The sequence below is a fragment of the Bison bison genome, unplaced genomic scaffold (assembly GCF_000754665.1).
Source record: "Bison bison bison isolate TAMUID 2011002044 unplaced genomic scaffold, Bison_UMD1.0 scf7180017864376, whole genome shotgun sequence".
Lineage (NCBI taxonomy): Eukaryota > Metazoa > Chordata > Mammalia > Artiodactyla > Bovidae > Bison > Bison bison.
The window spans coordinates 9,937,836-9,950,880 of record NW_011494948.1 but is presented as its reverse complement, the minus strand read 5'-3'; the positions used below and the strand labels follow the sequence as shown (position 1 = coordinate 9,950,880).

Sequence of the window (13,045 nt, the reverse complement as noted above, 5' to 3'; positions counted from 1 at the left end):
ATATAATATTCTGGAAAAGGCAAAAGCGTAGGGATGCAACAAACCTGCAGTTCCCATATATAGTCAGTTGTTTTTTCTCAAAGGGACTAGGGATACTAAATCAGGAAAAGTAAAGTCTTGAATAAATGGTGTGGGAACAACAAATGCAGACAGAAAATGAACCTCAGCTTCCATTTAACATTACACACAAAAATTAATTTGAGATGGATCACAGACCTAGACAAAAAAGCTAAAACTATAAAACCTCTAGAAGAAATGATACATTATCTTCAGAATCTTGGGCTATAGAAAGAGTGCTTACCACAGAAAAGTACTCAAAAGAGAAGAAGATTTATAAGTTGAACTTCATCAAAATTTTAAAACTTGTGATCATCAAAATAAATACTAAAAAATAAAAAGGCAAGTAAGATACTGAAAGAAAATATCTTGGATACATATGTATGATAAAGAATTATATCCAGAATTTATAAAGAACTTCTGAAAATCAATAATAAAAACACAAACAACCCACATTTTTAATGTACAAACACCTGAAGAGACACTTCACAAAAGAAAATATGTAAATGACAATAAGAACATAAAAAGTGCTCAACGTCATATTCACCAAGAAAATGTGAAAATCACAAGGAAATTCCATTTTAAAACAACTAGAATGGCTAAAATTTAGAAGACTGACAATGACAAACTTTGCAGAGGATATAGAACAATGAAAATTCTCATACACTGATGGCAGAAATATAAACTGATAGAACCATTTTGGGGAAAAAATGTCTGATAGTTTTTTATAAACATACATCTGTCTTATAAACTAGTGTAGTTAAACTACACTCTTAACTACAAAATGAAAACATATGTCAACAAAACAGTTAAACAATAATGTTTGCAGCAATTTTGTTTACAATAGCCAAAAGCTGGAAAAAAGACAAATATCCACCAATTCACAATTTATCAAATTGTGGTATAATTGTAAAGTGGAATACTGGGGTTTCCCTGGTGGCTCAGAGGGTAAAGTGTCTGCTTGCAATGCAGGAGACCTGGGTTCGATCCCTGGGTCAGGAAGATCCCCTGGAGAAGGAAATGGCAACCCACTCCAGTACTCTTGCCTGGAAAATCCCATGGACAGAGAAGCCTAGTAGACTACAGTCCATAGTTGAGTAGTGGAATACTACTCAACTATAAAAAAGAATGAACTGATAAATACAACAAGCATGAATATTAAAAAAATATATATGTTGAGGGAAATAAGCCAACCACCGAAGACTACACACTGAATGATTCTAGAACAAAGGAAAATAATCTATGATGATAGGTATCAGAACATCAGAACAATGGGTGCCTATGGGGAGTGGAAACTTATCGGAAGAGAGCACAAGAGAACTTTCTGAGGTAATGAAAATGTTTAAGTCTTAAATGGGGCAGTGGGTACATGGGTGCATACACTGATCAAAATATCATACTATACACTTAAAATCTGTTCACTGCATGTCAAAATTATCTCTAAAAAATTTATTTAGGTCTCTTCAGTGGTAGAAAATGCAGAAGATATCACATGGCATCCTGCATGTAGTGAACAAAAGGCCACTTTTAGAGAGAGTATGAATTCATTCAAATTCACAGAGAAAAGCTTAACTTCATATGGGGCTCATATGCTTGGGAAAACAGAGTGGTCTTACTTTAAGCAACTGGAAACTGTTTATTGGCAAATTTTTTAAATGCAGTTTCTTTTTTTAATTAGACTTGACAATATAAGAATGAGTGGATCAAATAAAGAGGTTAAAACTGAATCAACTATGAGAAGTCTCTACAAAAAAAGTATAGACTGTCATTGTTATTTCTCATTGGGCAGGAATGAGAGTTAACAATATAAAGTATGTTGATAATATCTTGTATAAGACAAACATATGATTTTGTTAACTACACATAACTTCTGTTCTCAATCGAATCCAACACAGAGGACATATTACCTCTCACAACCAATAGTTTTGCTATAGGATCTATAACTATAATTCAAATTCTTCAACATTAGGAACTACAGCAAATTTCAACCCCAAATGAATTAAAATGATGGTTCACATATTAATAGAAATCTCCACAAATGGAATAAACTGGATCGAAGTATATCTACACTAAAACTGATAATATTTTACCAGAATTTCTTAACCTTTATTTTTAAAATGAAGGAAATACAATTTCAGTATTTAATTGATCTCTGCATTTTTAACCAGAAACCCATCTACTTTCAAACTTAAGTGAGACAATCCTTAATCCACCTGAGTGCGTGCATATGCACGTATGCCCATTTGTGTACGTGTCTTTGCACAATCACATGGACATGTAACCCAAACAAGCAAGTTCTGTGTGGTTCTCCAAAGCTTTAACTGACTTGGTATTGGTATTAAAAGAAAACACTTGAAAGTAAAAGATCGAGCATCCCATTTTTCAAGCTCTTTGTGGCAGTAGCATACCTGTGCCCTCTTCTGTACCTCCAGGAGGAGTTCAGAGTACTGCAGCTCCAGTTCCTTCTTTTGTTTGTGCCAGCAGCTCTCCTGTGCTTTGATCTGCTCTGCCACTTTGTTAAAGGTGTCTTCCTGGGTTTGCTGAAGCTCTTTCATCGTATCAGACTTGTTTTTACAGATATACTCTAGATGACTTATCTAAATGGTGAAATGCAATACAGAACAAGATATGCTCACCAAGGTGTTCTTTGTATCATCTCCCCCAAAAGCTATTCTAGAATATTATACTATATTTTATACCTTAAGATCATACAAAAATTTTAAGCTAAAATGAAAAATAAATGAAGAAACAGGAGTCAGTAGAACAAAACTATATTTTAGCAGAAAATGTTTCATTTATATGTATAGATGACATCTTTTTCTCCAATAAAATTGTATGTGTGTGCTCAGTCACTCAGTCGTGTCTGACTCTCTGTGACCCCATGGACTGCAGCCCACCAGGCTCCTCTGTCTATGGCATTTTCCATGCAAGAATATTGAAACTGGTTGTCATTTCCTATAGGGGATCTTCCTAACCCAGGGATCAAACCCACACCTCCTGCATTGGCAGGTGGATTCTTTACCACTATACCACCTGGGAAGCCCCAATAACTAACAAAGTTACTTATTCTATAATCAATTTTACTGAGAAAATTAAGAAGAATATTTTTACCTCTAGAACCAAAACTCAAGCTGTTCAGATATTTCAGTGGGAAAGGAAGTACTTAAATGAGATTTATAAATCTACAAACATTTTACATATAATAAAGCAGAATGTTCCAATCATTTTTTATTTCACATTCAAAACACTGGAAAGCAAATCCTCATCATCTAATATATATGACAGTTAATGATGTTTTGAAATTATGAAAAACTATTAAAATACAATACCACATCAGAGAGCTAAAACATGTACTCAATTATCAGTAATTTGGAAATCTGTTATGTACACATTCACAGCTAAGAACAGTATCTCCACTTATCACAATTTATTCCCTTATTTCCTCAACCCTACTTCTCAATGCCTATGATTGTTTGCCAATCAGACCAAGATAAAAATGCTCTAAAATTGGGCCAAGATGCTGTTTCATTACTTCAACAGATTAAAAAAAAAAAAAACTTAGGGAACAATTTTCCTCTCTGTATCCCTTAAGGGCAAATGTCACTGCAACTAAGACCTAGAAACTAGATCATATAAATATAGTTCTAACTAGTTCAACAGACTCAGGATAAGAATCAACACCTTTAACAGAGAAATACATTGGACTGCTAAGCCACTTTAATTTTCAATAACCAAAAGAAGGTTTTTAAATTTTTTTTGAAAGACTGAATTCCTAGGTTTGTGAATGTTAAAGGGGTGATGAAAGTCCAGTTTTCTCCTACAATATGTTCTTCTTACTATCTAAAGCACTGAATGGGTTTTGTAATATACAGTTTGTTCTATTACAAGACATGTCATAAACATAATTTTTAAATTTTAAGTGCTTTTAAAGTAACATCTCATTATTTCCTGAGCAAAGAATTTTAGGATCATGTTTTTGAATAACTGTATCTTGTTTCTATTTTATGCTAACATAAAGAGTTGGTTTATTAATGTAAATGACTAAGTTCTTTGAATTGCTTCATCAGTAAGATTAATTTATTTTCTTTTAATTAGGTCCCTGTGGCTAACACTGGCTAGTTGTATTAGCATGTCCTGCACAGAAAGTGGAGCTCAGAGACTTCATACAGACTTCAGTCACATTTACATGCCCACAGCAATGGCATCAAACTGAGTTGTAGACAAGCCATAATTAATGGTATTGAATTATTAACACCCAAATTCTTTTTGAAATAAGATGAATGTCAGCCCTTCTTAATGATACTGTGATGTGGACAAATGTCACTGAATTTAATAGAGGAATCTGGTGCCTGAGGACAGTTACCTTCTCATTAGCCCTGTTGAGGTCTACAATCAGGGCATCAACATTCTCCTGCAAGACTGCACAAAGCTCAGACCAAGAGAATTTATCCAGCATGCCTTCTGGTTGTTTTATGAGCACAGAGCCTGCTATCAAGTGCTGATACAAGGTATGAAGGAAGGTTAGCTTCTCCTGTGAGAAAAAAAGAAATTAATTCCAGTATATAAACACTGTAAGAAGTAAAACACATAATACACGTGGTAAAGAATTTATGTCAAAAATCCTAGAAAGGAATTAAAATACTCAAGTATGGGAATATGGTCATCTTGGGGACTTTTTTAACATTCAAAGTTAAACATCAGATAGAAACTTAAATTGCTTATACTTAGTAAAAAATCTCAAGTGTAGAAGCCAAAAGACCTGGGTTCTGAGGCCAGCTCTGCTACAACTGAGGACATGATCTGAGTCAGTGTCTGTTTAGGATTCACCTTCCTTGGCTTTAACATGAGGTATCTGGACTAGATGCTTCTAAGCTCTTCTAACTAGAAGTTAACATGATAATTCCATAATTTTATATTTACATTTGCCAAAAAAGATGTGAAATCAAAAAACCAAAATATAGAGTGTATCCAACACTGTTAAAGAAAAAGTTATACCAATATCTGCACTTTACATGCACACAATTACTCAGCTTTCCTCCTCCTCCAGAGATTCTAGTTTACTTACCACTTATAGGAAATCTATCCTAAGCCCCTTAGGCAAAGCAGACAGTGATATGAAAGAGATGGAAGATAGGCTCATTATTTTTCCCCCACTTAGAAGTTTATACCAGACTTGGCAAACTGGGCATTTATAGGTGTTTAAATATCACAAACTTAGCAGTCCAAAAAAAAAAAAAGAAAGGACATAGCTGCCCAAGACATGCTTTAAAACTGTTCAATTAAAAATATGTAAAAAAATTCTTTCAAATTATATTGCTATTGTTGTAGCTAAACCATCCATTGTTTAATGACCTAGAAACACTATACTATAGAATTCATTAAAAAGCTGATTTCCATCTTGAACACAAAAAGGGAATTTACTTACTAAAATGCCAAATTGCTCTTGTTGTAAAACATTTTTATCCTTAAAGTCAAAGAATGGAACTCAAGAAAAGGTAATTGTGAAGCTGCAAAATGAGCATTTTAGGTAGATAAACTAAGTTCTCTCAAGGTTTTTAACAGACCAACAGGAAAACCTTTAAAAGAAATTTTAAATTTCTATTTAAAAAATAGGAATTCTAATCTTCCAGACAAGAACTGAATGTAGCATATGTAAACTTATTGTAGTTAGAAGCTGTGGTGAAAGTTTCCAATATATATAAAAATACATATCTTTCATTCTCTCTATATGTCATCTGAGATTTTTTCCAAATATAACAATTTAAACCCCCCCCAAAAATTTGAATATATAGCTATATCCACAACTTGAATTAAGATATAAGAAGAATCTTTATAACAATGCTATATATTTTTATTTTTTAAGCAATTAAAGATGCCTTTTGCATTTTCAACTAAATTGAGGCATTCAAAAATCTTATTAAATATAACTAACCAAACATAACACTCAGGCACTAACAATCTTCCCTCTCCACATTTTGCCAAGTGATCGAGTTCTTCATAAAGGGTAATTCATTGTGTCGCCATCATGTCCTTTTTGCTTGGGCTGTGATGAACCATGCATGACAATCATCCATTTGGCGTGAAAAGAGAATCTCAAGATCCAAAATCAATTCACACATGTTGAACCCAACCACAATCCTGTAGACATGCTGACTTTACAATACAGTCAGCCTTCTAGTTTCCTTTACTTTAATCATTATCTGATGTGTAGAACAATTCCAGCCCCTTCATGTGGACACAATTTAAATCCCAGACTGTAAGAAGAGTGGGAAGAATGTTTCCTTTTTACTCTCTTGGCATTCATGTTCATATTTGTTCGAGTAATGAACTCAATATGCAAGACGACTCAGATAAACTAGCTCCACGCTAGCTAGACTAGCTCTACGTCCCATGGGTAAAAGAAAATATAAGATTACAATTCTACTCACACAGGCTCATACAGTATGGAAGAGTCTGTCATATTTTAAGAAGTCATTAATAAATTAACATGGATAGGCAACTCCCAAGGACATCCAAATAAACTTTTTAACTGTGTGAGACTTGTATTTTTCTAAATTTTGATTAATATCTTACAATTATAAAAAAATAAGGCAACTGTCTATTAAAGTAGATATTATTCCTGTTTTGCAAATAAGGAAGCAAAGATGTGGAGAGACCAAACCATGTGGCTTTTCCATATTCACAGTTTGTAAACAGAAGTACCTCTACCCAAGTGAGTTCTTTCAGCTTACAAAAAAGACTCTTTCCACCTTATCAGGCTACTAACTACTGAAATAAAAAAATTATTTTGTCACTGACACACAAGACTGTTAGGAGCATAGCTGCTTGAGAGAGTATGTTCTAATAGAGAAAACAACTTGTACAAATGGTAAAACAGTTAAACTACTTTATTTCTCTCACAAAATTGTATCATACAAGAGTAATGGAATGGCTGGTTTTGCAGCTGGCATGAACACTTCAAAATAGCTGAGAAGAATTTTTTGAATTAAATAAGAAGACCCACTTGATAGATGTAAATTTCTAAAAGTGAGATTAGTGCGAGGCCTTCCTGACAGTCTTCTTGTCTCAGGTAATACCTCAGCATCCTTATGGAAAGCCTGGGAAAGCTTCTCAAGTTCACTCTCAGATTGGGCTGCTCGCGCCTTTTCTTTCTCCCAACAGTGCAGCACATTCTGCAGTTCCACTTTCAGAGTGTTTATTAGAGCCTCTCTGTCTGCACATTTAGTGCGTAAATGACTTAACTCCTTACTGACATCTGCCAGCTTATCCTGAAGGTCCTGTTGGAGACACCAAACAAAAAGATGGTGGGAAGATTATAACACTTAAATATAAAATGTTAATCAAATAACTTATTCCAGAAAGCTCTTTACAAGGGTTTTCCTTTCAGCTCATTATTAAAAAAAAAAAAAATTGGTAGCTCAAAAACTTTCAAATAACATTTAAAAAATAAATCTCCTACATTTACTATAAGAACATTTACTTCCCAATGATATTTCAAATTCCAAATACGTGACATAAAATTCTGCTTCACTTTTCAGTCCTTACCCTTAACAGATTTCATTCAAGTACATCCATGACAAACAACGCGAACCCACACCAAAAAATTCCAACTCTGAGAGTTGCCTTAGTATAATTTTGCCAACATGTAGTACATAAAAGCAGCACAAAAAATAAACGGTTGTCCTGGACCTTAGCTAGGTGTGGTCTCAGCCCACTACTAGGCATGATGTACTTAAAACAATGACTCCACTCCAAAATTATGAAAACTGACTCCAAGCACTGATGTGCTTACATAAAATATGTTGACTGTGGATCTAAGGCTGGACATCAAATCTTAAAACAATTTTTGAATCTATGGTACTATCATTAAATCTGGAAAATGAATTTTTCCTTGAACCAAAACAATTTCCAATAAAGTTTTTTTAATGAAAAATCATTCTTATTTTGATCAACAATAAAAAAATTGTAAGCTGTATCTAGACATACTTAATAAAAAATAGGAAGATATATTTTCATATAGCTCTCCTTAAAAATATTCCCTAGATAATTATATGAGTTACTTAACACAACAGGAAAAAGTTATTCTAAATTATAATACCTTTATATTTTTAGTGTGAGATTCTATCTTCTGTTTGGTAGAGTCAAGCTCATTCGATGCCTTTTCCTTAGCATTATTCATGTTGCTTAGCTGATGAAAAACAAATGTAAGTAACTTTTAAAATATTTTCCAAGGGTGGATAACTCAAAAGCTAATCTTTAAATTTTTATGCAATTATTAAATACAAATTTTTGATAGTAATTTAATCTTTAAAATGTATTTCTTTTGGTTAACTATGTAATTTCTGTCACAAGTTCACATGCTAAAAAGAAAAGCAAGCATTCAAGCTTAAAATTCAGTGATATCGTTGTGTTTTTACCAGCTATCTGGATAAAGGATTCCATTCTTACTGTAAACAAATATAACTTTATTTTTAAAATCCTACAGGACCAACATGCCAGAAGCAATGGCATCTATACGGAAAGAAGAAAGGACAGAGCAGAAGACTGTTCTTTCTGCATCGTGAGGGTATCCGCAGGTCTCACTCCATATGACAACCTCAGGGTCGGTCACATGCAGTCCTACTGGGAAGGCTTGTGGCAGGTCATCAGTTGGTCCTGCTCCACTTGTGATTTATTTTCTTTGACAGTTCATTCTTCTTTCTGTCAGACTGCTCTTTTTGCTTTCTTTGCAGCCACCCCCTTGGTCTCCCCACTGCTGTCTCTGGCACTGGTTCACAACAAAGCGCATTACTAAGCCAAAGCCTGCTGAGTCGACTTTTCAACTGTGCTGAAGATCATGTGACATTCATCCTCCCAAATAACAATTCGCTGTGGGTAATATGTTCCTACTTACCCTGCAGCTTCCAGACCTAGGCCTCAGAAAAGGTGCATAAACTACTAACAATACAGGTTGTCTTGTCTCACTGGGAAAGACGGCAATGTTTGCTCTTTATAGAAATTTAATTATTCCAGTGGTCACTTTCTTTTAAGCCTTTTGAAAAATTACAGAAGGCATTAAGAAAACTCACTTTTCCTTCTTTCTTCACCTTAACAAACTAAAGTAAAATATGGCTCTTTTGAAATGGGAAATATAAGGGTTTCATGGCCTTTGTATTACATGAAACAAACAGATAAACACAGAGGGATAAATACTAAATTATAGGTTTTGTAACTTGTCTTCAGTTAGAAAAATTGTCTGTTGTTTTACTAACTGTGTTTAATGTAGTTATTTCATATTTTCTAATTTGATAAGATGTAACTAAATAAACTCTTCAATTTTTAAAGCACAAGTTCATAAAGCATTTTAATACCCAAGAAAATTATCAATCCACAAATTAAACAATACAAAAGAGAAGATAACATGTATACCCATGGCCGATTCATGTCAATGTATGGCAAAAAACACTACAATACTGTAAAGTAATTAGCCTCCAATTAAAATAAGTAAATTAAAAAAAAATTTAAAAAAAAGAGAAGATAAATAGAAGCATGAGTTTTTTTCAATTAGGAAACCAAAACCTCCAGGCTACATCAAGCAGATATTTGTTTTTAAAAACTTCTAACAGTCACTCCCTTTAGAGAATGCAAACTAATTTCTCTCTTTTTCAGTAAGATCTTTACAATTTGTAGAACTCTTAAGCCAAAATATTGACAAGCCCTAAATGTCCACTACCTATTCCAAATCTCATGAAAACACATTAACATTTAAATATTATATTAACTGAGTTGCACAGCTTTTTTATTAAATTAAAAGATAAATTAAGAAGACCAAGAAGTGACAGTCTTTAGAACTCCGAAAATAGCAGTGTGACAGAAGAGTTACAAAAACACAAGTGAGACCTGACTTTAGGCCACACTTACAGAGAAAACAGTGACAGACAACTTATTATTTTTTTATCAGGGAGGCTGTCAAATCAACATTCGCAATCTTTTTGGCCTTTGTAACAAGCGAGTAATACGTACTGCTGCAGGCCGAAGGCCATGTGTGTGGGGCCCAGCAGTGCAAGTGTTACCTCATTAGATGCCTCTTCCAGCTTGTTCTGGTAATCTGTCAAGGTGCGTCTCAGAGTCTCAAGGACAACAGAGAAGCTCGGGGGTTTATCTTTGTCCTTGTGGATGCCTACAGAAAAATACAGAATGAAAATATACCATTAAAGTCACAAAGAGACAACAGTCAGCTGAAAAGACATCATGATACATGAGTAGACTCATTCTTCTAAGTACACTGCTGCATAGCCAAGTAGTAATCGATTTCTAAACAAGTGGTCAAATTAAGTTCATGATATATCAAGTACAAATTTATGGCTACTTTGTACCTAAGTCCACCCTGTAGTTTGTAATAAGATCTTTTTTCTTTTTTTTTCCCATTTCCAAAGGAACTATAGTATTTGTACATACCTGTCATCCAACAATTAAATAAACAGTCTATACTAAACACTGTTTGGGAGAGTTAAATATACTTACTTTGGTCCCTGTGTTTCTGATAAGTCAGGCCTATTTTTCTCAACCAGTAATTTCTGAACCCAAGAGCACATAATTTTCTGTTATGCTTAGAAATGATATTCTTCAATCCTTAAAATTCTCAAGTTACAATTTGAAATAAATTATAAAAATGCTATTACTATCTACATAGGCCCACATCATGTTTCAATTAAAACTCTTAAAACCGATACCCATTGTAAAAATGTATTTCCACATTATGCTCTCAAACTATTTTAATTTAGCTAGGACATAAGTTAGTTGAGTTAATCAAGGTCACATGGTTAAATGCAGTTTAAAATATTAATCCAAATCATCAAAAGTTTAGTTTCAAAACTACTTTAAACTGCTTATTGTATTACTCATAAAGTGTAAAAAAATAAGTAGAAAATTTTAAAACATACAAAAAGTATAATAATCTCCCTCTCATATTTTATAATCTAAATATTAATATAGATATGAAGCATTCATAATAACTTTTTTATTATTCATTGATTCATTCATTCAACTAATTCAACGTGTGAATGTATTCCTACTGTGTACTAATCCTAGACTTTAGGCAAACGGAGGTGAACAAGAGTGGTGGAATCTGTTCTTATGGGATTTACCATCTAAAAAGAAGAGATGAGACAGTAAACAATTACATAAGCTCATTCATCCATTCCTCAAGTATTCAGTTGCTGGAACTTTAGGGAGAGGAGGGAAGAGGGCAGTAACAAAGGAAAGAAAGGATGAGTAAAGGAGGGATAGTCTTTGGTTAATAACAGAACAACTTTATTTACCTCAGAGTATTAATGATAATTATTATTTTAATTTTGAACAAAATATTATTAATAAACATTACATTCACCAAAGTATAATGTAAACACTATCTGAAGTATGGGTACACCTTAAATTTTATTAAAGAAAAGAATAATAATTAACTGAAAAACCAAAAGTAATGTGGAAACAACACATATCCCAGCGAGAGGGGAAAAAAACAAGGCAGTGCCCTCAGCCATGAAAATGAAGGAGACAGTACTCTTCGGAATGACTATGAGTTGGAGAGACAACTCATTAAAAATTTTATTAGAGGTCTTACCAAATATATTTTTTTTAAATTGCTCTCTTGCGCAAGATTAAAAAAAAAAATGTAATGTATAATTCTTTTCTTTTGCTACTACACAAGTAGGCCATGAATAAATCATTCAAGGACACCCGGGAAATCTGTTAGCTTATACAATAAGGGAGAAAACTTGCTCTTAGAAATCCAGAAGAATAAAATCGCCATAATATGGTTGTTGAGGGATAAGGGGACAAAATGCCCTCTCCTTACTAACCCATGCAAATCTTATATTCTACATACAATAAAGTCTCTCTGCCTGAAAATGCTTTCACAATAAAGTTCAAATGAGGTGAAAAGCATGCTTTATGTCCCGGCCACCTTCATTATAAAAAGAAGTACTTACTGGTACCTTCACACGACAAAGTGTTCACAAGCAAAAAGAAAGGACCCAGGAGCTTACTGACTAAAATGTGATTCAACCTAATAATGCCCTAATCACTGCACTACTGGCACCCCAAACAATAAACTATTAAACTATCCTATCAGTGAAAGGACTAAAAACTCACAGATAAAGAACAGTAATAAATAAATAAAGTAAAATTTTAACAGTAGTCATAAATGGTTTTTCAAACGTCAAAGTGCAAATGAAGAACAGCATGTGTCACAACCATTTATAGTACCATTACTCCAACTCAAAATCTTCTTAGTTCCTGTGTCCTTGTCCCTGTCCACGTATGTCTCTTTACACGGGTGCCAGCCTGTACTTTCACGTCACTGCTGCCTGTCTCAATCTCTTTCTCACTTTTAAGTAGGTTTCAAGTCTGGGTGTCAGTCATGTCCGACTCTTTGTGACCCCATGAACTGTAACCTGCCAGGCTCCTCTGTCCATGGGATTCTCCAGGCAAGAACAGTGGAGCAGGTTGCCCTTTTCTTCTCCAAGGTCAAGTCCGGGTTCACCTTGACAAAGCTTTTCCTTGAATTAGTACCCCACAGAACGGAGTGAGATGGAAGGAAAGGGTCCAAACCTTCCATTTAAATGTTCCCTTTTGAACAATCTGAAAAACTAAATATTTTTACATGACTCAAATAAACCACTGTTTTTCAGGATGGTGTTATCTATCATCTCAGTAACCTACAGTTCCACAGAAGAAACAGTAAAAGAAACACAAACTGGAATCAAGATTGCCGGGAGAAATATCAATAACCTCAGATATGCAGATGACACCACCCTTATGGCACAAAGTGAAGAGGAACTCAAAAGCCTCTTGATGAAAGTGAAAGTGGAGAGTGAAAAAGTTGGCTTAAAGCTCAACATTCAGAAAATGAAGATCATGGCATCCAGTCCCACCACTTCAAGGGAAATAGATGGGGAAACAGTGGAAACAGTGTCAGACTTTATTTTTCTGGGCTCCAAAATCACTACAG

At 34.1% G+C, this 13,045-nt stretch overlaps 1 protein-coding gene across 9 annotated transcripts in view; it reads right to left on the bottom strand.

The window, feature by feature from the left end:
• The window catches only part of CCDC171 (coiled-coil domain containing 171), a 344,777-nt gene that overhangs the window by 215,614 nt on the left and 116,118 nt on the right, over positions 1–13,045 (bottom strand). For all 9 annotated transcript variants that reach the window (XM_010857037.1, XM_010857035.1, XM_010857032.1 and 6 more), the window contains 5 exons: positions 10,110–10,216; positions 8,156–8,245; positions 7,134–7,334; positions 4,421–4,588; positions 2,466–2,654 (listed from right to left, as the gene is read on the bottom strand). In XM_010857037.1, the coding sequence (XP_010855339.1) occupies positions 2,466–2,654; positions 4,421–4,588; positions 7,134–7,334; positions 8,156–8,245; positions 10,110–10,216 (755 nt within the window). The remainder of the gene's footprint in view (positions 1–2,465; positions 2,655–4,420; positions 4,589–7,133; positions 7,335–8,155; positions 8,246–10,109; positions 10,217–13,045) is intronic.